The sequence below is a fragment of the Zalophus californianus genome, chromosome 7 (genome assembly GCF_009762305.2).
Source record: "Zalophus californianus isolate mZalCal1 chromosome 7, mZalCal1.pri.v2, whole genome shotgun sequence".
Classification (NCBI taxonomy): domain Eukaryota; kingdom Metazoa; phylum Chordata; class Mammalia; order Carnivora; family Otariidae; genus Zalophus; species Zalophus californianus.
This window is the reverse complement of record NC_045601.1, coordinates 33822678-33849744: the sequence shown is the minus strand read 5'-3', so window position 1 is coordinate 33849744 and position 27067 is coordinate 33822678. Positions and strand designations below refer to the sequence as shown.

Below are 27067 nucleotides of genomic sequence, written 5' to 3'. Positions count from 1 at the left end.
ACATCTGAGAACTTACAATATAAACCACTTTCCTGAGGGCTAAATATGGAATTCATCAATCCATCTTGCATCCATTCATCTATCCGCAAATGTTTGAGGGCTGATAAGGTATCTCTGTTTTCTTTCACTTTGCACACACATAAATATTTGTAGTTCTGGAAAACATGTCTTAATAAAATTGACTGTGGAATAAAGCCTAAAGTTGGAAAGAAGATTGATTCATACATCTTGAAGAGGTAATATGTAATGCATAGCTCAAAACTGAACAAGATATCCAACTAAGAGAAAGTTGCAATCAGCCAAGCAAATGAGGCATACAATTAAAGTCTCTGCACCTGATTAAGAAAATTCTTCTAACTGATTTACTCTGTTACTGTTTATAGTGAAATACAAGAGCCACTTAATTTAGTTGGTCTTTGGCCATTTCAATAAGGTAAAGTGAGTTTCTAAATTAAAAGTACATATCAGATACTTACATTCAGATGAAGTTTCTAAAAAAGACTAGAGAAAACTGTAGCCACAGAAAGCAAATTAAGCTGATCAGTGTTTGCCTGGGGCTGGAAATCAGTGCAGGGACTGACTGCAAAGGGGTGCAAGGGAGTTATTCAGGGGGATGGAAGCATCCCAAAGTGGACTGTGATGGTGGTTGTGCACCTGTATAAATTGGCTAAAATTAGCTGAGCTGTCTATTTTAAATAGATGAATTTTATGTTATCTAAATGATACCACAATAAAGCTATTTATAGAATTAAATATCAGAACCACTTGTAAACCTTGAAGTTAGTAACCAATCATAAAGTGTGTAAAAAGAGGAATCTCTAGTAAAATTTCCTAACAAGTTACCAGAGACAATCGGCTTGCCTTGGAATGGAAGCGGAGTAGAGCCGAACCAAGTAGAAGACAAAGAACAGAAGGATTTCCTAAATTAGCCTAAGTAGGTCTATTTTCTGGCACACCCATGGAATCCTTCATTGTCCAAACAAAATTCTGATGAGTTTTGAAAGGCCAGGCTTCCTTTAGAATTTGAGGTCATATATTATAAGAGCGCATGTGGTATAATGAAACATAGGGACTAAAGAAAAGAAGAGAAAGCACTCTGCTCTCTTTTCATGATAAGCTCCCTCTTTTGTTCCCCCTTTGGCAGTCCTATATCAGTGGGGAAACTATGTCCTGGCTAGAGGAAGCACACAGATAATACAATGCTTGATCCAATGCAGCAACAGGCAATTCCCAGATGAAATTTGTGCTTCAGCCCAAACTACTTCCCCTATGTTTCTCTCATTTCATTCAATCTTTCATCCAATAGTTACTGGGGGTCTACCGTATGCCAATTCGTCTTCTACAATCCCGATTTCCTTTCCTATTGCATTAACTTGTTTGTTTCACCCGTGATCTATCCTTTACTCATTCAGACCAAGGGTATAAAGTAAGGCAGGTTTTGTTTGCTGTATTTTGTGCTTTCCCAATGTTTTTAAAAGGTGCTATAACTGTGCAGGTGTTAAATTGGTTTCAGAACATTTTATCTCCTTTTCCCCAGAAGTTTCTAGTGGCTAAATTAGCTGCATGACACCTTAGGCTTTTGAGGTTGTTATCTCTTATTTAGTACTGCATCAATGGGTAACTTCAGTATTTCCATGCCATCAGATAGGGCTTTGTACAGTTTTTACCTTCTTGTTCTATAGATTTTCCTATATGTCACTTCTCCTCAAAATAAGGGTAGGACTCTTATTTTAGGAGCATTATTTTTTGTCAAACTCCCTAAATGTAGCTAGACACATACCAAGCTCTATCAAAGCTAGATATTCCATCTTCCCTTTAACAGCATCATCAGGCAAAATCAGAGGCATCAGACTTTTTTCTTTGCATTAAAGCAATTTAAGAAGGTATTCTGGAAGTGAGGAGAATACAAGTTATGCTAACTAATACAAGTCCAAACAAATATTACACAAGTAAAAGGACTCATCAGAAATTAAAAATACACTCTAATTTGGAAGCAGATAACTGCACGCACAATCATTTACCATCCATAAAATGGTATTGGCTTTGGATCAAAAAAAAAAAATCTTTACTGTGAGGTTAAGATTATTCATCTTATCTTTAGTGAGGTACAGTTGAGAAGAACACCAATAGAAGTCACCCTATAGCAAGTGCAGGGAGCAAAAAGCAATCCCAAACTGAGAGGACACTAATATTTCTGTTCCCACCTCAGGGCCAATGCTTTTCAACAAAATACCACAAAACAACAAAATGCTGATCCAATGGCTCTCAGTCTTGGGTATCCAATAAAATCAACTGGAAAGCTTTTAAGACAATATTAATGGCTAGGATTGATCCCAGTCTAACTGAATCAAAGTCTATGGAACTAAATACTCAGTTTATATGTAGAGTTTATATATGTAATATAAAAACTTATAATAAAGTTGATACATCTACTAAATGACATAGTCATTATTGCATATGCACTAATTTAAAATTTTTTCATGAGGTTCTCATGAAAAAGCTCATTGATTCTGAAACGTCTAACATTTTTTAGTTTTCTTATATTTATTTTTTTAATTTTTAAAAAGTTTTTAATTTAAATTCAATTTAATTAACATATACTGCATTATTAGTTCAGAGGTAGAATTTAGGGATTCATCAATTGTGTACAACACCCATTGCTCACTACTCCAATTAGAGTGAAAAATCATTGAATTTTGCAGACAGTAGGGAGCTCACCTTGGGTAAGGAAGATGGCTCTATTAAGAACAGGTCAGGTTTTACACAACTCACAGGAATTGTGTAAGACTGTTGAATCACAGACCTGTACCTCTGAAACAAATAATACATTATATGTTAAAAAAAAGAAGATAGTAGGAAGGGAAAAATAAAGGGGGGAATCATGAGAGACTACAGACTCTGAGAAACAAACTGAGGGTTCTAGAGGGGAGGGGGTCGGGGGATGGGTTAGCCTGGTGATGGGTATTAAAGAGGGCACGTTCTGCATGGAGCACTGGGTGTTTTACGCAAACAATGAATCATGCAACACTACATCAAAAACTAATGATGTAATGTATGGTGATTAACATAACATAATAAAATAAAAAAAGATATAACATAAAAAAAAAGAACAGGTCAGGTTGAGCTCTAGCTCTCTAAGGAAAGATTTCAGTGCACACAAGACAGAGGTTGAGCCTTGGCAGTGAACAGAAGACACATATGTGTTACACAGGAGCAGGGACCATTTCTTTTATCTCCAGCATAGATAATTTTGCTTTAGTAGAGTTCGTGCACAATGACTGATGAAAGGATGAACGTGGTCAGCTGAAAGGAGTGGTTATCTGCGAATGGCTGAATTCAATTTGTTCTCAACATTCAGTGGCTCCTCACTGCATTTGCTAGCCGGTTATCCAACTCACCATCTAGGCTCCAAATATGTCCTTCATGTCACTCCCGTCTTGCCTTTCCTTAATCTCTTGCACATTAATATCTTCCCAATGACTTCGTAAGACGGCCTCCTCAAAAGTCAATAACAGTTTCCTAATTTACAAATCCAGGGCCTTTTAACACTGGCCTTTTTCAAGACCTTTCTGACCACATATAGCACAATTGACCACTTTTGCACAGCCCCCTTTTCTTTCTCATTTTCCTACACACTATTTTACTTGCCTCCTTTCTTTCTATCCAAGAACTCATTTGTTTTATTTGCACACTTATTCATCCTTTATCTTCTACGAGAGTTTGCACATGGCTTGGTCTTTGCCCTCTTAATCCTCAGTTTTGATCTACGCTTTCTTCCTCATACAGCTCATTCATCCCCCAGGGCCTCAACTCTACATGTTGAAGCTACATGTTGAAGCTACATGTTGAAGGTTTATAAATCATCAGTAATCTTCTCTTTTCTATGCCTCAGCCTCCATCTCCAGCAATTTGTATATTATTCATTTCATACTCAACACATCTAAAATAATGTATAATCTTTTGAAGCCCCAATCCCCAATGAGGCTATAGTAGGAGATAGGACCTTCATAAAAATAATTAAGGTAAAGTGAGCCCCCTGATATACAGAATTTGTGTCCTTATAAGAAGAGGCCTCAGAGAGCACACTCTCTTTCTCCATCATATTGGCCATTTGCAAGCCAGGAAGAAAGCTCTCAACAGAAACCAAATTGGCTGGCACTTTGATCTTGGACTTTCCAGCCTCCAGAATGTAAGAAATAAATTTGTTGTTTAAACACCCAATCTATTTTATTATGGCAGCTGAGCTGACTGACACACCATTCCAATTTCCATGTGTCTTTCATTGTATCTCTTTCATTGTATCTCTTTAGCAACTCAGACTTAATACTTAAATGTCTTAATTCTTCAGATCTGGGTGTCATGAAAATTCTTCTATATCTTATCTCTTATATTTGCCTGCTTCTCTCCATTGTTCAGTTACTACATTTATCCAAGCATTCATCACTCAAATGTGGACCACTTTGCTAGTTGACTAGCAGAGTTCTGCTTTTGGAATGGCTTAATTAGCTCACACTGGACAAACTATCCTATGAATGATAACTATTAGCACTGGACAAAATACAAAAATAAACAAATAAGCCAACAAAAATTATCGGAAAACACCAGAAAGTAGAAAAAAAGCAGGCAGATTCTGAAAAGAATCTACACTTGCAAGAAAAGGAAGACGGAAGGAGTTTCCTTTTTATGACTTTTGGTCTGAAGGCAGGTCTCAGGCAGTGCTGCTCAAAACTCTACTAAAAACCTGCAGTCTTTCTGGACTACTGAATTAGTGGACAGAGTTTGGCAACCTTCTCTCCAGAAAGAGGAAGAGAATCCTCAGAAGGAGGTAGCTAATAAGAGGGAACTATGAATTCTGTGTATAAACTGTCCAAATCTTTGGCTGATCTAGAACTACGCATGTTCATAGCCCAACTAAGAACAAGAAAACTAAACTTGAATTTGAGCTGATCCCCAAGACAGTTTTCAGTTTGAGTCCAACCAATTTTGTTGCTTTGCTAAAACAAACTAACCAACAATCAACACTCTTCTCGTGAATAGTACAGAATCAAGAGTCTCCACATTGTGACATTCACGATGTCTAAGATACAATCCAAAATTATATAATATAAACAAACAAAAACCCCAGAAAAGTGTGACCCTTTCTCAAGAGTAAAAACAATTAATAGAGTCTGATGCTGAGATGATCTAGATGTCTGTGAGGACTTTAAGACCACTAGTATAACAGTGTTCAGTGACTTAAAGGAAAATATGCTAGAGTGATTAAAATAATAGGACATCACAAAATTTGAAATTAAACAATATACTAGATAGGATTAACAGTAGAATTGACATTATATAGAGAAGAGTCAGTGAGCTTGAAGGCAAAGCAACAGAAATAATCCAATCTAAAAAATAAGGAGAAAAGAGATTGAAAAACAATATGGTAATAGTGCATTTTTTAAATTCTGTGTTGTTGTGTTTTATCCCCATAGTCATAAAACCTTCTCCCCTTGATCTTCTGTCTCATTTCACTTAAACACTGATATCATCATGTCAGTACAGCAGCCAGCTGGAACTGGTTAATGGCTTCCAGTTTACTCCTTGACCCAAGACATAGCCCAGGGACCCAGTATACTAAACCAGTCTTGCTTGACATAGTAACCATGCCTAAGAGAAAGAAGCAACTCAGGTTCTAGGCCCATGGCTCCTGGTCTAATTGAATGACCATAGCAAACTATGCCAACTCAGACCTGGCCATCTGAGGTCTAGACGTGTTAAAAAAGCTGTTAACGATGCTATTCAAAGACAACATCTCTCTGCAGCTTGCCAGGCTCCCAGGTTCCTACAGAGAAGCTCTTCCTAGCACCCAGTTGCCCTGTCATGATAAGAAAATGGATGCCCAGGAGGAATATCCATAAGAAAATTATCTCCAGAGAGAAGACAAACAAGATATTCAAACCTAAAATAGAGCTGGAAAAGAATCATATCACATGGAGAGTGGGCTATTGCCGGCCTCCCACATTTGTCCTAATCATATAACAAATTTTGCCCTAATATGATGAACCCTTGGACTATCACTTCAACTCTTGTCTTTTGAAGCAGTTTATTCTGAAGGACCACTCAACAGGTTATCTGTCTGTGACTGACAACTGTCACAGTGACTGGAGACTATAGAGAAGGTCAGCTGTCTCTGGGCTTATGTGATCTGATAACTGGACAGCATGTATGAGCCACATGCAGTCCAAATACCCAAGAATCCAGCATTTGGGCGGACTATTCCCTGCCTGTAAAAGAATTAAAAATACCTCAGGTACTGAAAGATTGCTGGGATTAGACAGAAGCCAATGTGGAAATTTCACTGCAAATCTAAAAGTCCCATAGTTTAAAGACCAAGTGTATGGAAAAGCTGAAACTTTGTCTTCAACACCTGACCATGCTGGATGTTTTGCCTTTTGTGATTCACCATGCAAACTTCACCCTTTTCCCAATTGTTATAGGCATGATACTCTTCCTGTTTCCTTATAGTGTAACCCATACTTTTGAGTGACATGGGTGATTCAGGATTCTTCTGTCCCTAGCAAGCAGATATTAAGCATTGAACACAGTAGACAGGCCATCGGGGACCCAGTGTACTATGTTCATCTCTTTGACCAATAGCATCTTCAGTATCTGGTCTCCCTGAGAATAGAGTTACTATTGCCTATTTCTAAGGGAAGGTCTGAACCAGGCTCGTCCTTGAATTATCAGCCCTTTGGGTTCCTGGAACTCTCCAAGGAGAGGAAAATAAGCATGATTTACTAATATATTTGAATGTAAAAGTGTATGTTTGGAAGGAAACACCTAGAACTATTCCGTGCAATAAAACCCCATTTAGAGCTATTGATTGTTGGCAGTTATTTTATCCCCCTGAAAGCAGATTCTCCCCTTGCTTCAGGGAGAATATAAACTCTTGAACCTCCAGACCAGAAAGCTTCAGTGTTTTTTTATGAATTAAAACATATTGAGAGTCCAAAACTATTGCTTCCAGTTTAGTGATCTGGTCTTCAAGGAAATTTTCTCATTCTCCCCTTTGTACATCTCCACAAATAAAACAGGTGATAGGGTTCTTAGAATCTGTGAACAAAAATAAAATTCATGGTGTATAACTTCTGAACATCCTAAATTTGAATTCATCATCATCATAATTAGAATCATTTGTACTATGGTCCGATGTTGTGCTATCCTATCATCAGCTACTCTCCAATGTGAATGCTCAGATCCAGCCAAAAATCATGCCTTCTGTATCTCCAGAACACACTACACATGTGTCAGCCATTCTCTCTCTCTCTCACCCAGCAAGCCTTAAGTTTCCCTTCATTCTTCTGGGCTCATCTTAAGCTCTCTCTTCAGGTGGACTCTCCTCCACTCTTCTGGCTTTCAGGTGGTCTTCCTTGTCTGCACCCCCCCACATGGCCTAGTCCAGTGTTGGCCCCATGGGTTTCAAACTAAGTCTTGCCTCCTTATCTGCTCTGATTTCCCTGTGAATTTGTGGAGTGGAACAGTTTGTAACAAAAATGTTGTAAAAGATTTAGGAACATTTGAGAGAGATCTAAAATATTCAATGTAATATTCTATGACAGATAAAGGCGGTCTTCTGTTCCATACACTTGTGTGTTCACACATAAAATTGATATCTTTCCAAAAGGAGAGTTCCGTTACATTAAAAACTGCCCACCTATCTCAAAGGAACCATTGGCTAGAAAGGCATCAAGCCAACGTGCCAGCAACAAGAAGGGCCACATAAGTCCTTATGTTTTGAGATACGAAAACCAGTGGGGCCCAAATCCTAGAGAGGCAGATCTGGGCTTGGAGCCAAGTCCTCTGTAGACACAAAAGGTATATAAGAATTAGACTGCAGCTGTGGAGAATTACCGAATGACCAAACACACTCCTCCCCCCCGCAAAAAAACCTCCCATAGGAGTTTATCTCAGTGTCTCACCCGTCTTGAGCTGCATCCCGTGAGGCTTCTCTCCAGAACCAGGGGCAGAGTTTGCATCACTCTCATCTGAATCCTGGTTGACTTTTGGAGCCACAGTCATTTCATGAATCCCCCCTGCTTTTTTAAACTTCAGAGCCCAAATGGCACCTTTCTCCAAGGGCACCTGCTTAGAGATCACTTGCTACCTTCAGGAACCTTGATGTTTTTTTAATCTTATAAAATAGTATGGCTTTCTGGTTCTCCAGGGACAAATGGGGGCACTTTTCTGTGAAGAATGTCCATTCTGGCTACAGGACTTGGTCTTCATATCTGAAGTACCACCAGGGGTAGTCTTCCCACCATTGGTAAGGAAAGTGATGACAAATACTATGTTCTCCAGGGACTGGACTGAAAGGTAGTGTCCTACCAGCCACTTTCTTTTGAGATCTTATTTTCATTTTATTCTTCTCCACACCCAAGCTCACAGACTTCATACACTGACAATGTTATCTATTGGCATGCCCAGCTTTACATGTTCAACTCCAAAGCTGAATAGCATGTGACCACAGCATCATCTAAAGGCTGAGATGTTTTGGGAACGTAGAAGAAGAGGAAGGAAGCTATTGAAGGCTTAGACATCTGTTTAAAGAATTTGCTGTCATCTTAGCCTAGAGAAGGAAAGGATGTTATATGTCTCTTCAAAAGAGTGATCACACTTTACCTAACTACAAATGACACAGAAACGTTGCTCTGTGTTACGTACCAGTGCTCTGGCGATCGCCTGCTTTCCTTGAGCTCAGCAAGACTGATAAGAAAACAAGGCGAGCAAGAAGTTTGGAAAAGCTGAGTGAGGAGATACATGGAAAAGCTCAGTGAAGAGAATGAACAAGGTGAGGTACCGCCTCTGGAGACAGTGAACAATGTCCAAGACGCGCCTGGACTGTGAAGGAAATGTGCTCTTCTCTTGCTGGAACTGACAGTCCCCACCACTAATTCAGAAAATGTTTGCTCCACATTCTCAGCATTTTGATGTTTGCTTTTAATTTATGTTTTATAGCTGCGGGCTTTCACATCTGCCATTTAAACTGTCAGACTTCCAGAGGAATTTAGTTTCTGAAGTGCATGTGTGAACACATAATCAGACATAAAACGGGGGTAGAGATGTGAATGGCATCAGGCATGTGCTGTGGCACAGACAGACAGACTCCTCTCAAATTCTCCCCGTCTTTGGCTGCCAGTGTGAGATTCAGAGACCCAGCAGCCTTTGGGGCTCTGACTAATCGCAAAAAGAAGCCTAAAATAAATAAATATTTTATGTCTTCCCATTGCTCAATTCCTCTTGTTACTGACACACTTACAAAAATCCAGAAACTTCTAGCCTTTCATGACAGTCACAAGAACTCATAGATAGGTCTCATTCTCATTATGTACTAGAATTGTGAGTGGAACTTTATAAAATACTGATGGACAGGGGGCACCTAAGTGGCTCAGCAGGTTGGGCATCCAACTCTTGGTTTTCGCTCAGGTCATGATCTCTTGGTTGAGCCCTGGGTCGGGCTCCGTGCTCAGTGGGGAGTCTGCCTGAAGATGCTCTCCTCTGCTCCTCTCTCTCTCTCTCTCACAAATAAAAACATAAATAAAAAAATACTGATGCACAGGCCCACAGGTCCCACCCTGTCTTAGTTTGAGCTGCTGTAACAAATTACACTGGGTAGCTGAAACAACAAACATTGATTTCTCACAGCTCTGGGGGCTGGCAGTCTGAGATCCAGGTGCCTGCACAGCTGGATTCTGGGTAAGCACCCTCTTCCTGGTTTGCAGAAGCCTGTTCTCCCGTTGTGTCCTCACATGGTGGAGGGAGAAGCAAGTTCTCTGGCCTCTTCTTACAAGGGCACCAATCCCAACCATGAAGGCTCCACCCTCATGACCTAATTACCTCCCAATGCCCCCCTTCCAAATACCATCACGTTGGGATTAGAGTTTCAACATATGAAGTGTGGAGGGACACAGACAGTCGATTGTACATCGCCAGAAACCCTTACTGGCCTCGTGCCTTGCTCCTCAAGGGTAGCCCTAGCTTTGGCATTCCCTGGGAACTTGTTAGACATGCTTAATCTCAGGCCCCACCCCTGACCTATGAAATCAGAACCTGCATTTTAACAAGACTCCCTGGTGATCTTCAAGTACAGAAGAGCTTGAGAAGCACTGGTCTAGGGCACTTGTATCTTTTAAATCCTGACGGTGAACCTGAGGTACAATTGCTCTGCTCATGCCCGTAGCACAGAGCCTCCTTACCTCTTACCACCTCCCATAACTCCATTTTCTCCACCTCTACCTGTCACTTTCCCAAAATACCTCACAGAATCCCTGATACCGTTTCAGGTGTTTGTACGTCGGCACGGGCTCTTTGTCTCGCTGTGGATGTCTTTTTCCTTTACTGCCCTGTCTTCCTTTAGCTGAATTTCTAATCATCTTTGAAAATCCTCACTCAGTTTTTGTGAAGTATCCCCTCAGAGGCTTTCTCCATCCTGGCTTCTTTGAAAGTCTTACTTCTTTCCCTCCTGTACTGTGTCTGTCCCCTGAGCCTTCCTGCTTCTCTCTCTCTTTCCCATACGGCAGTTGTCAGCTGACATGCCAGTCGTGTCTACGAGATGCGGAGGTCCCCTGGGCGAGGACTAAAGTGCCCCCCACCCCCCTCCCCCAGAGGCTGAATCACACCGAGCTCATGGTGTGTGTATTCAGGAACTTTTGCACTGAACAAAAAGGGGGAGAACAGTTTAGAATTCAAGCTTACTTTAGAGCTCTGAAGACTGCATATTAGATTTAATGGGAATGCGTAAGAGTCAGAGAAACATTTATCAAGTGTCTCAGCCCAATTTCCCCTGATTCTGCAGTTCCTGATTGTCCGGGCCCACAGATAACCTCCCCTGAAGGAAATTTCAGTTCTAGCTTAGTGAGCCAGTATTCCTCATTTCATCTGGGTCTGTGCTCAAGCATCACCTCGTCGAAGTCAAAAGACTTCCCTGAAAATACCGTCTGAAATAGAACCCTCCTGAATGCTCACACGCACGCACGCACACGCACGCACACGCACGCACACACACACACACACACACACACACACGGTGCCACTCACTCTCTATCCCACCTCCTTTTTTCTTTGCATTAATGATCTTTATAACACTTAAATATGTTATAATGGAGTGTCACATTTATTTGCTATTTTTCTCCCCCTTTGGAAGGGGGTGGCAAGAGGTTTGGTCAGCTTTGTTAGCTACTATATCCTCAGTGCTGACATCAGGGCCTGGCCCAGAATCAGCATTCTGTAAACATTTATGTCTGAAAGGAATGAATGCACCATGGCTTGGGTAAGAAATCTTTAAGTCAGTATTTCCTGGGGTGTGTTTTGTAATGTTAATAGATTTTATTTTATTTTATTTTATTTTATTTTATTTTATTTTATTTTATTTTATTTTTCTAAAGATTTATTTATTTGACAGAGAGAAACACAGGGAGAGAGGGAACACAAGCAGGGGGAGGGGGAGAGGGAAAAGCAGGCTTCCCGCGGAGCAGGGAGCCCGATGCGGGGCTCCATCCCAGGACCCTGGGATCATGACTGAGCCGAAGGCAGACGCTTAACGACTGAGCCACCCAGGTGCCCCTGTTAATGTATTTTACACAGAGAAAGAATTCGGGTTTGAACAAAGTCACATGGGTTTTCTCACTGTAGGACTCCTCATAGCATTTACCGTGTTTGTGTACGCTGGGAAATCTCCGATTAAGGACTAGAGTTACAATGTAACACTTCCAAAGCTCAGATCCTTTACGTATAGATATTCTAGACACCTTGTCGGGGGAGATGGTGGGCTCCTGCATTTCCCTCTGAGGGATTCTTGCTCCACTGACCTGTGACAATTTATCACATGTATTGTCTTTGGTGCACTTCACTGAACCGCCCCGTTACGCGCTGGATAAGATGCGCAGACGACCCCGATGCCCCTCATCTGGCTGCGTGTGTGATCATGCCGATGAACAACACATCAAGTGGGGACCCACTGACGTTTGCCTTACTGAGCACAGGCAGAAAAGTGAGATCATTCTGCATCTCCAAGGAAATGTAGACCAATGACACAAATCATTAAAATAATTTCTAAATATGCATGAAACCACGACTAATTTATAATTATGCCCAAAGGGAGAAGCAAAACATCTGCACACATATACCTAAAGTTTAAGCAAAGTGTTTCTAAGTAGCATTTAGGAAACCTCTACCTCTTTGATTTCATGCTTTATTAAGCACTAAAAGGGAAGCAAATCGTGTAAATGAAAAACAAGGGACTGCATTGGAAAAAAAAAAAAAAAATCTCTTTCCAAAGGGTCACCAACGCATGTTGAAGATGGGTGCTCATAATCAGGGAAGGGCATTTAAGCAATTCAGTCAAGAGCATGGTATCACCTATCCCCAAAGACACCTGCAGTGTGTCACAGTACCCTAGTGTTTCCCTGGTTCACAAAATTCATCCACTGGGACACACATATCTCTACTAGAGACTTTTCAAGGGCCAAGATCAGGTGATCAGCTTGTCTCTAGAGCCTTCTTTTTCTTCTTGTTTGCAAATAATCTAGGTGAAAGCACACAGTCTTTTTAGGGACCATAGAAAAAATATCACAAGAATAATGACAGCCACCTTGTATGGTGTGATAATGGGTGCCACGCACTTGAAAGTGCCGTCCCATTTGGGCGTCAAGAACTGCATATGCAGGCGGGTCTTCCCATCCTGTGTTGTGCAGAGACCACCTGGCAAGCAAACGGAGGAGTCAAGATTCCAGAGCAGGTGTGTGCAGCCGAAGTGGACACTTGTTCCACGATCTCTCCCCATCTCTTGAGAGCAGATGGCTTCATGAAAGCCTTGTAGCCAAACACCATAAGGTTTCTAGCCTGTCCCGAATGAGTGACATATTAACTCTGGAGTTTAACTCTGTTACAAAGTCAGCATACTTAACACGAATTGTATCAAGGGATCTAAAAAGAAATTGATGCTATTCAAATATTTATCCCACCCCATGGAGATATATTCAGTCTTTAATTGGATGACGCATCCTCAGTTCAATTTAAAAATTCCTCCTTAGACTCTGTGTGCCAAGGACTGTGAGGACGGTGCCAGTGCCGTGTTTACAATGACAAAAAGGGCGTGGTTTTGCCCAGGTGTTTTCCAGCTAATGAGGGAATAAAGACGTTAAAGTGATCAATTCCATGGCCGCCTTTTAAAAGTAAGGCAGGAGATACATAGAGGATACTACAAATAGAAGAAGGGCTCTTTGCCGGGCCTGGAGTAATAAAATGGAGGGGCTTGTAAAAGAGAGCTTTTGAGCTGAATCTTCAAGGATGAGCAGGCCGGGAAGGAAGAGGACAACACAGACACAAAAGCTTTGCAACAGGCCCTGCATCGACACCTGCTGAAGGAATAGCACCTGAGACAGAAGGGCAGGAGGAAGGACAAAGGGATGCAGGCTGGCTCCAGTGAGTTTAAATCACACAGCTGGACGACAGAGCCGCTGTCTGAGACAGGATGTGGGAAAGGAATCTTCTGTCTGCCCCCCTGACCCCACCCAGGCATGGCTCTGGATAAAGGGCAGGACCAGAGTGAAAATATTTAAAATAGGTGCATTGTCTTTAATCTGCCTCTGCCCACAACACAGCTGGTTGCCCAAGAGGGGACATGTGATCCATGCTGGACCCCTCAGTTTCTCCTCCTCAGATACCCAACAAAGCAACACTGGAAGACTGAGTCGGTTGGCTGGGGTGACCTGAGCTGTTTGCAGGGAGAATTTCCGTTGGAGTCAGTGCTACGGCAAGGTAGTCATATGTCAGCCAGTCTGAACAGCGCAGGGCAACCACGAGTAGTAGGATAAATCCATCCTCACAGGGAGAAGCAAGAGAAGGAGGCCGACAAGGAAAGCAGGACAGAGACGGAGACGGCCATCACATGGCTCCATAAGGGGAGGGACAGCTTCCTCCGTGCCCAGGGAACTTGCAGGCTTTGCTGTGGCATGCTGTGAAATGTTTTTCTTACAATAGACTCCCCTTGTCTTATGTTAGTTTGAGTGGATTTGTGTCTCTTGCACCCAAGTGTATACTAAGGCAGGGGACATGAGGTCACTTTTTGGACACATTTAACTCTGAGGTGCTTGTGGATAGAGATGGGCAGCAGGTGGTCAGAGAGATTAGGAGAGACTTAATGATTACAGAGAAAGATATGGGAGTATCGACTCTGGTTTCCAAACCCTCCTATTTCTCTCCATTTCCAGGCCAGTTCTGTGTTTTTCTCCCCCTTGCCAAGTGCTATGAAGGATGAGAAATACCACAAGGAACAGAGGTGTTCCTTTGACCAGCCATATGAAAAAAAAAATGGCAATAATCATCCTTCCCTGCAGGTATCACAGAACTGTTATGAGGATGAAATGTCATCAAAAGGCTTAGAAAAGAGAGGGGTGTCTGGGTGGCTCAGTCAGTGAAGCTTCCGACTCTTGATTTTGGCTCAGGTCATGATCTCAGCATCGTGAGATCGAGCCCCGCATTGGGCTCTGCACTCAGCCTGGGGTCTGCTTAAGATTCTCTCTCCCTCTGCCCCTACCCGCCCCCCGCAACCCCCACTAGGGCTCTCTCTCTCTCTTTAAAAAAAAAAAAAAGAAGAAGACTTAGAAAAGAGAAAAGACCTACAGAACCCATAGAAGGCAGAACCCATATAAAGCACCCCGGCCCCCACTTGACTATTGCCTGATTATTCTGCTATGCGAGTTGACGCCTCTCCTTTCAATGACAGTACATGTAACAAAAAGCATTTGTTGGTGGGTGACTGAAAACCACAAGCATCATGACCGATGCACGAACCACACAGGCCAGGTGGCCGGGAAATGCCGTATAGGCTGCCATGACTCTGTACCACATCTTTGCCACAATTGCCCTCAGGACTTTGTCTGACTTTCATATTCCTGGATCTAGTTCTCTAGGTTTATAGTTGCCCTTTGTTCCAATGTAGCCCATATATGGAAATACTATACCATGTAAATTCCAGTGTAGAAATACAAGGAAATGTTTACCAAAGTGGTGTCTCCATCAGGAACAGTCAAGTTAAGACAACCACAACTACAAAATTCACAACAAAACTGAAGACTCCACCAAAGGCATACTCTATGGGACATTATTCACTGAATAAATAAACATGTACTTGGAAGGTGCTCAATATCATCTCAACATTTCACTTTTCCAATATAAGGATCACAAGTTTTCATCTTCATCTTTTACCCAAATCTCTTCATCACTTGATAAAAGATTCCCTTCCAGCAAAACAAAAGGTTCCCACTTTAGAAATGCATTTAAACACATGAAATCTCATAAAAAATAAAGACAAATATTATCATTTGGCTTTACAACGGTTAGAAGTTAGCAACCCCACCTCTGTTTCAGTACTCTTTGGTCAATTAGTCCATTATCAAGGTTTTTGGCTGCATAGAAAGACGGTGTCTGCTTCCCACGGTTGGCAGGACTAGGGGACTCTTCATCCCTGTCACCAAGAAAGAAGAGTTGTGTTAGGAGCTATTCAACAGGAGCCACAACTGTTGAATCTCATGGCAGCTCTGAGGGTAGAAGACAGCCCATAGTGACACCATAATCTGTGTCTACCTTCCAGCTCCACATTAAGGTTATGACTAAGAGAACTGAAACAAAAAGGACACTCTGGAGTCAAAACTCACACAGTGGTTCATATATGCCAGGAGGTAGACTGATGCCTGTTCTCAATACAGTTTGCACCAGTCGGTCATATTGTAAGTGGTGGTATGGCAATCCTTTCCTCTTTGAGATGGTGGTGAGAATAGAATGCATCTTTATTGGTTAATATCCCTATTCCGCCAAAAAAACAAAGTGATTAAATCTACATCAGATTCCTTCTCCACTCCCTGCCATTTTGGGGGGACTTTTATTATCTGTGGAATCTAATACCCTTGGAACCAGAGTCCACTAACTCCCTCACTTTACGAGTCGTACAACTGAAGCCCAGAAGGAAAAGCAAGCTGCCCCCAGCCTCAGGCTCCTCAGTAGCAGCGCCAGGAGTTGAGCTCACCCTTCTGACTTTCTGTCCTGTGATTTCTCTACCAGCTCCAACAAGAACAACCACCAAAAAGCAACTGCAAATACTCCTACCTATTACATATTTCTGTGATTTGCTTAAGTCCGAATAGGATGCCAAATATTCTGTCCAGATGTGGCCTACAAATACTTTTCAAAATAACATACTAGGCAACCATTAGCCTTTAAAAGAAATCTGCATTCAAGTTGAAACCCATCTGCAATCTCTGATCTAGAATGCCATTATCGACGCTTTAGAAGGAGTCTTAAGCACCATTTAGTCTACCTAATTCATTTTGCAGTTGAAACTAAAAAAAGCCAAGCAAATCTCCAAGGTTAGATGAGTAGCTATCATCAGAACAGAGGTTTGAAATCAAGTGTTTTGATACCTAGCTTCAGGGTTCTTACTACTACACCCAGTTTCCCATCTCTAGTAAGCACTTCTTGAAAGGGTCTAATTAAATAACATATTCTCATGCCTCTTTCCATTATCATGACTCCCATGTGACAATATATTTGTCACATGACAATATATTTGACAATAAGCAAATATAGGCAATAAGCACTTAAACCAAGTCTAACCAATAACCCCACCTGCAACTGTGGCTTTGTACCAGATTAATTTAACCAATACTTAAAGTGAATAAGCTACTTACTGGGTAAAGTGAAAAGCCCCCACTCATAAATCCCTGGACTACCAATGTTCCAAGTCTTGGCTACACTTGCAAATGGCTTTCTTAACCAGGTTAACAAAGTTTAATATTTAACATGAGACTGCTCTGAAGGAGGAAAGATTTTCTCAAAGATTATGATACAACCAACATCAGTGTGAATTAACATGAAGTTAGGTAATGTATTACTTTTCGCAAGCTACAGATGAAGCAACAGGAATGTCAACATTTAACATAATCAATCCAAGGCAGTGGTAGAACCAGGAATGAAGCCCAGATTTCCTGGCAGTCCAGCTAGTTCTCATTTACTGGAGAACATTGTAAACTGATCTGCAGTGGAAACAAGGCTGTCTGCTTTCTTCCAAGCTGTGCCTCAGGCAATATCAAGATTCCAGTCAACTGAAGGGAACTTCCAACTCAGAAGTCCGACTCATCCAAGAATGCTGGGAAATTACTTCGAGCGCGATTTGAGGTTCACACCCACCCTTTGCTGAAAAGGAGTAAAAGCATGCAATGGGAACTTCATCAAAAGTCACATATTGAAGAGTGTGATTTTACATAGATATGTCAAAACGATGTTTAGGAGAAATCCTTCAAATAAATCAGATGGCAGAATCTTCAGGCCAACCATGGACCACTCCTTCAAGACCACCTGTCCCCCTCCATGTTCCAAATATCCAAATATTCTAGGAATTAAATTATTTAGGCCAAGTCTCTCTAACATTGTATTGCTTATCAAAGAGCAAGACAGCCATATATATTATCACAGGCTTAATCTGAAAGACTAAAGACATAGAATGGATTTTATCAAACATCATCATCCTACTTTAAAAAACTAATGAAAAATCGGTGTGCAGCAATTATTTAACCCTAGAAACTTGGCAAAAAGTCTCAAATATGGAAAAACCAAGTCAGAATGCTTGAAATGATCCCTGGGGCATAGATTTGTAAAGTGACCATTTTAATTTTGTAATTCCTGCTATCACTCCTTTTCATTGCAGAAGTGAGTGATAAAAAAAAAAAAAAGACAACAAAACCATCCCTAAACCTCAAAGGCACCACAAATTTTTCTACATGATTTTTGTGGGATGTGATCATAGCATTCAGTAAGAATACCCCTGGGAAATTAGAAAACTCATTGTGGCAAGAGTCTTTAGCAAATTATACTGCAAAAGCCTCTAGAGGAGAATATAAATTAGTTACTACAAGAAATTCTTGGCAAATAAATAAATACATAAATAAATAAATAAATAAACAGTTTGGGGGAAAAGCAAAGGAGCAGTAAAAGATGCCTTTCCTAAAACCTGATTTTAAAAAGACCCAAGCTGCAGGAGGCAATTTGCACTTGTGTTCTATGCACACTCAACCACTCGCTGCAGAGCTTTCTATATAGGAACTCCCAATTCATAGGACTTCCCTAACAACTGGAGTCAACGTTCAAAAAGCAATGCATTTAAAAAAAAAAAAAAAAGAAAGATGTAGATTGGTTCATAAAACTTTGGAAAAGTGTCCTTAATGAAGAGACTAGAAATACTGTGCATATAATTTGCCGAAAATGGTCACTGTTTTCAAAGAGTCTTAACCCCCACATGTCATGCTATAGTCCTCATCAAGAAAGCACAGCATCAAAACTAAGGCCATTCAGGAACAGACTTACTCTAGGTCTGCTCCTGCTTGAGCATGAGGGGCTGTTTCTCTAGGGCTTCCAAGGGACCCCAGTCTTTGACTCTCCTGCTTATATTTTTTAATTAAATCCAACAGAACAGCCTGGTGCCCAATTTTCTTTACCAGTTGCTGAACCATCCGATCATTAAGTGCTAGAAGAGCGGCCCCACTTACTTCTTCCTCTGGGAAAAAGAAAAAAAAAAAGATGTCTCCACATGTTTGCCCGGTAAAGCACCACACACACAGCACTCTGAACAGGCAAAGTCATTTCTGGGGTTGAAAGGACCATCTAAACTTGTCCTCTTAAGTTATAAAATTATCTCTCTTTTTGACAAAGAAAGAACACCCGTGACACCACATCATTCCCAACCAGCTCCTAAGAAAGTATCCGAACAGGGAGTCACAGTGAAACATTTGCTTCCCCCGGGGGGGGGGCCTCCCCCCTCCGATTATTCTCTGTAAGAGGCATTGTTTTTATAAGAAAAAAAAAAAAAGTTTCTCAGAAAATCATTCTTAAGAGTACCTCCCAGGCAATATCCAATACTTGTAAATCCAACAATGATCAGAACACAGGCTGCATTCTTTAAGGACAAAAGCAGTATCAAATGCAAATAGCCAAGATGTATTTTGAGTAGCTCTTACTATTTTGCTTTATTTGAGTTCTTTTTCGAATATTACATCCTCCTCTGGATGTTAGGTCAAACGCAAACTCTGCCACAGTCCGTAAAGAAAGGGAAGTTTCCCAAGGCAGCAACTCCGCACCCACATTCGCATGCATTAGGCAACGAGAGTAATTAATTATCAGTAACAGAGGACATTCAATATCTAGGCTGCTCTGTTAATATTTTTCAAAGTGTAAACAACTCACCTTGAAACCTATGAACTAGCTCTCCTAAGTTTTTCTCCACCAACCAACTGCAGACCTGATCAACTGACCAGGTTTCCATGGCTGTGTCTTGTAAATACACCTGTAGAATAAAAGGTCAAAGAAGGATTCTTCAGTTTTTCTTTCTGATTGTTGTTCTTTTATTTTTATTTTTTCCCAGTCAGCTCTCTAATCTCAGCTCCTCCCTTTGCCAGACTCTTTGAGATTCTCAATACAAAGCTTCTTTAAGATTACTCTTTCCCGAATACACATCTAAAAGTTGCTAATAAAACAAATACTCTTTTAAAAAATGAGACCGGTTTGAACCTATTTCCTAGTCTCATTTCTCGAATTTCTTCACCTTCTACTTTTTTTCCACAGGCATCCCTCAGCTTTACTAACAGACCGCCAAAGCCGTACAATGGTACCCAATCCTGTACCATTAACACCCAGGTCTCTTCACAAAGAAAAGAAAGGTGTGAAATTCACCACTACTAGGCTCATCAGGAAGTGGTTGACATTTACAAAAGGGGTGGGCAGGGGAGGAAGGGAGGAAGGATCAAATAAAAGCCTGACAGAGATTCTTAGTAAACCAAGACTGTTTAACCCCTTGTAGAGCCCAGCTAGGAAAGAGCTTCTCAGGCTTCTGATTACTTTGGTTTAACAAGAGGAGGAAGTAGGAGCCAGATTTCTCAGGAGAATCTGAATGTTTCTTTCCTTCCTTCCATTAATACTCTTGTATATTCTATTCAGTACTAGAACTTTATCAAACAGCATTATGGTTGGTAAGATAACAAGGAAAAAGAAGCACATTGATTGAGAACTTTAAAAAAATTTAGCTGGGCAAATTCAAAATAGGAAAAGAATGAAATATGTTAAGGATCGTTAAGTGAAGGATGTGTATATAAAGTTTGCAAGATACGTTCTTTAACTATTCAGTTATTTTTACATGCCGCTATTCTGCAACTGCTTAGAAAACTTTAACAATTATGTCAATTTCAGGGACCCTTGCTGGTTCAATTGGTTAAGCATCTGCCTTCAGCTCAGGTCATGATCCCAGGGTCCTAGGATGGAGTCCCCCATCGAGTCCCCCATCGAGTCCCCCATGGGGCTCCTTACTCAGCAGGGATCCTGCTTCTCCCTCTGCCTGCCACTCCCCCTGCTTGTGCACTCGTGCATTCTCTCTCTCTCTGACAAATAAATAAATATCTTTAAAAAAAAGTGTATCAATTTCAGTAATTTTTAAAATTTCTCTTAGCAGCTCATTCCCTATTTTTTTTTTTATAATTCAATCCAAATTACTTTAAATGGACCAGGGAGGAACTGAAAAAACTTAAAACATTTTCACCTTTCAGCATACTTTCTATTTCATATTTTAATCTAAATGATGCAGAATTTACTTGTACATCGAGACACTGACTCTTCTATAAAGACCACACAAAGCTACTCTTAGAGAAATGGAACCATAAGGAAAGATACAAATATTTATTAGATTGTGTATTTAAATTTTATTGCTAGAAGTTCTCAAAATTAATATTATTGTATTTTTCATTTTTGTGGATTTGAGTCCGTTAGAATTTCCAACATCACAGTTAGCAGGGCAGGGAGGGAAAACATGTTTACCTTTTTCATACTGCAACAATCTGAAAAGATAATGGTCTTCAAAACTCATTTCCTGGAAAACAAGTCCATTTCAAAGTAATAAGCTACATTCTCATATGCATTCACAAACACCAAGCTGCCAAACTGAAAACAAGGGTTAAGTATAGAAGAACGTCTTGCTGAATTACAGCAGTAGATTTAATTTGCTAAGACAACAGTAGCCACAGAACTCCTCCCTTAGGCTAAGCTGCAATAGCACAGTGTGAAAAGTCATTATTTGCGAGACTCTGGTGTAAATTAAAAAATCACACCTTCCTGTCACACTTCTGGCTTCCTTGTGAAGAGTAAAGCTTTTAAAAAATAATAGAAAAGAAAAGAAAAAAAAAACCCACAATTCGCTAAACTCCAAGATTAAAAGGTATGCAGAGCAGAAGATACCGCCCCTGTGGCCATCAACGGATAAAAGGAAATTTGAAAATAAAATAAGTGCTTGGAAACCTCATATTTTTAAATTCCCTGATATTTACCTAATTCTACTTCCAGGAAAAACAAAACAGTTATAACTTCATACATACATACATAATCAGATTAAAGAAGTGTAGTTTTTGACCATTCGGTTTTCTGAATATTTAAGAAAATAAAATAATATCACTTCCGAGACAATGTAACAACTTTAAGTAACAACTTTGCATCTTCTCACATAAATAATGGATATATTATTTATGACCTTACACCTCATAGAGAACAGAAGATATGTCAAATGAGAAAATATGTATCCAGCAGCCTTACTGTGTACCCAGCAGTTTCAGAAACATGTGAAGCAATTTTGAAATGTGAGGCCAAGTATGATCACTAAATATTTTATGGCACGATAATAAAGGGAGAATAACATCAGAACATTATGTGTGAATACCATAGCCAAAGCATTTTCACTATTCGATTAGATTGTACTTTAATAAATTTGTAGTAAATACTAAAGGATCACATCTAATTAAAGCCAGGAAGAGATAAGACTTCAGTTAAAGCAGCCTAATGGTAAGTTTTATTTAATAAGCTTGTTAAAGCTCCAAAGGAAGATAGTATCAGCTGCCATGAATGTGGTTTATAATCTTCAAGGATGTTGTGGCGTATAACAACATCAACCACAAATAAGCACTTTTAAAGAAAATATGAAAACATTTTTTCACTTTTCTTGCTGTTTGCATTTTTCTTTTTCTTTTCCCAGGGTCGCAAAGCTGAGGCAACAAAAAGATTTTTTTAAAAGCTTTGCTGGTGACATTAAGTCCTCTCCTGGATCAACGCCTCATGCTGACCTGCCAAAGGACGTCTCTTACCATGGCTGTACTTGAAGGAAGATGCCATTTAGCAAAAAATCAGATCCTGTTAGTGAAAAAGAAGGAAGGGGGAGGTACAAAAAAATAGGTATATGGTAGTCACATGGAGCCAAGTCGAGGCAATTCCGTCGGGAGCAGCCTTGCTACGGCAGGAAACAATGATGTCATTGTATTCCAATGAAGCGAATCATCTCCTCCACTTTGGGCCATCGTTCATTCCAAACATCACCAGACCAGAAAGTATGAAAACTGGAATAGTCAACTGGAATACCTTACCCACCTTTGTCATCAAAATGTTTACTGCCTAGAGCTCCGAGCTAGGTGAATGGTGATAAACAAGTTAGAAACCTTACCAAGAACATAAGACGTGGGGCGCCTGGGTGGCTCAGTCATTGAGAGTCTGCCTTCGGCTCAGGTCATGATCCCAGATCCTGGGGTCGAGTCCCACACCAGGCTCCCTGCTCAGGGGGAAGCCTGACTTCTCCCTCTCCCACTCCCCCTGCTTGTGTTCCCTCTCTTGCTGTGTCTCTCTCTGTCAAATAAATAAATAAATAAAATCTTTAAAAAAAAAGAACATAAGACGTGTCCATAAACTGAATATAATATGGAGTCAATTATGATAGGTGCTGTAAAAAGCACTCAGGGCTGGATTATCCCACTCTCCTGGAAATGGATTGAATGGATCTTAACTTGGAATCTGAACAAAAAATACAGTTCAGAACAGTGAATGTAAAAACCCAGCAATAAACAAGTCATGTTTGCGGACCTGTAGGTGGACGAGATTTCTGGAGTGGCAAGAGCAGACAGATCTGAAAGATCATTAGAGAGCTGGGAATCCTGAGTTCCCAGCTTACAGATACACATAAACTTGGGGAAGTCATTGACTTGGTCACTTAATCCATGCTTCAGAAGGATTATTTACACAGCCGAGTCAGATAAATTACAGGAAAGGGTGTTCTTTCTTGAAGTAAATTGTGTATGACAATGAAGGGTTTAGCTTTTACTAAACATTCCTACATGCACCAATTTTCCTTCATTTTAGGAAGACAGATGTTTATATTAATCTCTCAAAAAATTATGGAAATAAGGGCACCTGGATGACACAGTTGGTTAAGTACCCCACTCTTGGTTTCGGCTCATGTCATGATCTCAGGGTGGTGAGATCGAGCCCCACCTCAGCTCTGCACTCAACACAGAGTCTGCTTGGGATTCTCTCTGCCCCTCCCTCTTGTGTGCTCTCTGAAATAAATAAATAAATCTTTTTTTTAAAAATTATGGAAATAAAACTTTTAATTTTTTTCATAAATCACTGTCAAAAACAGAATGAGATCTACAAAGGTAGCTGACACCAAGCAAATGAAACACACCAGCAGGGGTTCTCAATAGATATTAAGCTGAATCATATCAAATTGCCATTTTTTTTGTACCTACGAGAGTCTCAGATCAGTAATTTCTTATGGTTGAACTTACTGACTAAAATCTTGATCTTCTGAAAACTACTAAGTCTTTCTGGGTTCCTTGTGTCCAGCAAAACTTACTAGCGGTATCTGTAATTCACACCACCCCCAAGAAATCTGAGGAAGAGAAGTGGGGAACACAGTTAAGAGTAACTTAAATTTTATATATTTACATTGTAAAGAAACTAAAGAGCAATTTATCCGGGAGGTTAATCAAACCAGTGAAAAAATAGGGTAGTGTCCCAGGACTTTGGGGACTTTTGAGTCACCAACACCCAGGTCTTTTTGCCTTTGAGTCAAACTTATGGTTCATCCTCGCTTCTGCCTAGTTGACTGTCAAAGCTAATGGGTCAGCAACACAGACTGCAATCCTCGGGGTTCTTGCCAGAGAATACTGTGAGCTATGCTGTTAACTTTTATCAAAAGCTGAATGTGTAACTGAGAAGTCTTGATAGTCTGAAGCTGTCAATTCTTTCAGAATTAATCTATGAATTCCAATTACTCTTCAAACACTGTTTTATGTTTTTACTTAACTATGATACTTGTGTTCATCAGGAAGGACAAATGGGCAAAAGGAGACAGAAATTCTTGGCAAAGGATTTGCTTTCCCAGATGTTCAGAAGTCCTATAAAATTATAATAAATGTAAAAGCATGGTACTGGGCCAAAAGAGGACAGATCATTGAAACAGAATAGAAATCTGGAAGTATTAAAAAGACATTGATTCAAATTGGTAGAGAGAGAAGGGATTATTCAACCAATTTTGTTGGGACACGACCTATCACATCACCTATAAACTGAATTCCTCAGATGAGTTAAATAATTAAATATGAAAATTAAATAAAAAAGAATTAAAATAATCTAAAATAAGATTGTAAAAAAAATAAAAGATTGATAGATTTTACTACTAAAAGAGAAAAATATTTACGTACACACATATAGTTATAAGGAATATAATGTTTTGTATGGAAGTGTTGAATCGCTAAATTGTACACCTGAAACTAGTATTACACTGTATGTTAACTAACTGGAATTTAAATAAAAACTTTTAAAAAAAGTTAAATACACCAATAAAAAATAGGAATGGGCAATTCATGAACAAGATTTTAAATCTGTTCAACATTCTTTGTAATGAAAATGATTAAATGCCATTTTCATTTACTCTATTAAAAAAGGTGAAAATTAAAAAAAAAAGATTAGCAAGAATGCGAGGTCTAACTTTCTCTTACATATTGCTAAAGGAAGTATAAATTGCTACAACATATTCTGTTGTATTATTCCCATTTCATAGATGAAAATGCTGAAATTCATAGATGTAATTCACGTAAAGTCCATAGTTTGTAAGGGAAAGAGTAGCTTTGAATCCCAATCTCTCCAACTTCAAGGGCTACTAAGATAAGTGAAAAATCATCAAAAAAACTCCTACATTTTGACCCCAACATAACATTTCTAAGAATTTACCCTAAGGACATTACCAGAGAAGAGCACAAAAATGGGCAGCCTAGCAATAGCTAGAAATTGGACAGATTAAGTTTCCAGAAATAGGAATTGACTTCTGAATTATGGTAACATATTTAAAATGGAATATTATGCAGTAATTAAAGATAGCAATAAAGAGAAAGTCATGAAATATCATTAAGTCAAAATAAGTTTATAATATGCTTCAGTGTTGTAGGAAGTATGAAATAAAACTAGAACTACATATAGGGGTCGCACAGACTGGGAAAACAGGCACCAAAAGGGAAAAGTGGTTTCCTTGGTTTGGCGAAATTAATGCATCTTGTTTTCTATTTTGTTACTCTCAGACTTTTTCATTGAGAAAATTTTGAGAGTAACAAATTAGAAAAATTTCATTTTCAGGGAAGTTAGGGTTTTAAAGATAAAAGATAAAAAGTGATATTTATGGATCATTGCTGGAGAAGCGTCAATCCACCAATTCTATACCAGAAGATCAAAAGAGGGAGCACTATGCCAGATCCAGCCATGGAAGTGGTTTTAATTATTGTATTTTAAAAATGGAAGATTTCATTAAAAATTCTAGAATCTTGGGGCGCCTGGGTGGCTCCGTGGGTTAAGCGTCTGCCTTCAGCTTAGGTCATGGTCCCAGGGTCCCAGGATCGAATACTGCATTGGGCTCCCTGATCACCAGGAGCCTGCTTCTCCCTTTCCTCCCTGCTCATGCTCTCTCTCTCTCTCTCTCTCTCTGAAATAAATAAATAAAATCTTTAAAAAAATGTTCAGAATCTTGATTTCTTTTAAAAAATTGTAAGTTTTGGAAATGCTGGGATTTCACTTTTGAACAGCAACAGACAGAGCAGTGACTGTGTCCTTGAAAGAAGAGCAAGACGCCCTCTAAGGTGCACTGCAAGGTATTGGAAGCAGGAAGCCATGTTGAAACGGGCTGGATTTCAGAGAGCTAATGTTCATCAGCTCTTGAAGGAAGGTCTTGAGAAGAGTGATAAACACCCATGTAAGTATATATGTAAGTACATGTGCACAATAATATATCTTCGAATATATTTAATTCCTTATTAACTTTTTTTAACTCCTAGAAGAAATTATACTGATCAGAAAACCATTTGCCATAGCAACGTTAAGGCAGAGATGGTAACACATACATTAGAATGTAGGTGTTGATTCGAGGATTCAAAGTTTTGTGTCTAAGAAAGCCCTTCTGTGTTAGGGCTTTTGTTTTCTTGGAGTAAGTAGCTAGAAGTAAAATGCATGAACCTTTATTGAGCACAGACATTGGCTTAATGTGATGTTTATTACATAGCTCAATGTGCATGGGATAGTGCAGGTGAGAATTGCTTGTTCTGTAGTTCTGAATGGTGGCAAGAACTTGTGTTATTGAAATATTGCAGTTTAGTAAACAGTTCTTGGGAGCCACTCATCTGTTAGAGCATGTGACAGCTGATTATTGCATCTTCCTATAAGGCTCTGCTCGTGAGTCAAGCTGGGCTCTGCTCATCTGTGATACTGAGCATCAGTGGGACTTTGGGGCTCCCTTCTCTAAAGAAAGGACACAAGGTGATGGATCTTTTTTTTTAAGATTTTATTTATTTGACACACACACACACACAGAGGACACAGGCAGGGGGAGTGGCAGGCAGAGGGAGAAGCAGGCTCCACGCTGAGCAGGGAGCCCGGTGCAGGACTCCATCCAGGACCCTGGGATTATGACTTGAGCCGAAGGCAGAGGCTTAACTGACCGAGCCACCCAGGCGCCCAGCTGGATCTTCTTAATTCTTTTTAATACAGTGGGACTCACACCACAGACGGGATGGGCAGGGATGAAAAAGGCACAGGACCCCTTTAGTTCTCCTACAAAACTGGTACTGGATGAGTGACAAATGCTCATGCTTCTGTCCGCCCTGGATTTTTCTGAAGACAGGCAGCAATGTTCAAA

The 27067-nt window shown here is 40.1% G+C and overlaps 1 protein-coding gene across 3 annotated transcripts in view; it reads right to left on the bottom strand.

The window, feature by feature from the left end:
* Positions 1-19670, bottom strand: part of SAMD3 (sterile alpha motif domain containing 3) — a 50257-nt gene extending 30587 nt beyond the window's left edge. Inside the window, exons 1-4 of one of the 3 annotated variants that reach the window (XM_027600940.2) lie at positions 19628-19670; positions 19270-19369; positions 18394-18583; positions 15395-15502 (exon numbers count right to left, since the gene is read on the bottom strand). In XM_027600940.2, the coding sequence (XP_027456741.2) occupies positions 15395-15502; positions 18394-18583; positions 19270-19348 (377 nt within the window). In that variant the 5' untranslated portion in view covers positions 19349-19369; positions 19628-19670. Of the gene's footprint in view, positions 1-15394; positions 15503-18393; positions 18584-19269; positions 19428-19627 lie in introns of those variants that run through there. The other 2 variants (XM_027600939.2, XM_027600941.2) reach the window with 2 other exon arrangements.
* Positions 19671-27067: the final 7397 nt, after the last annotated feature.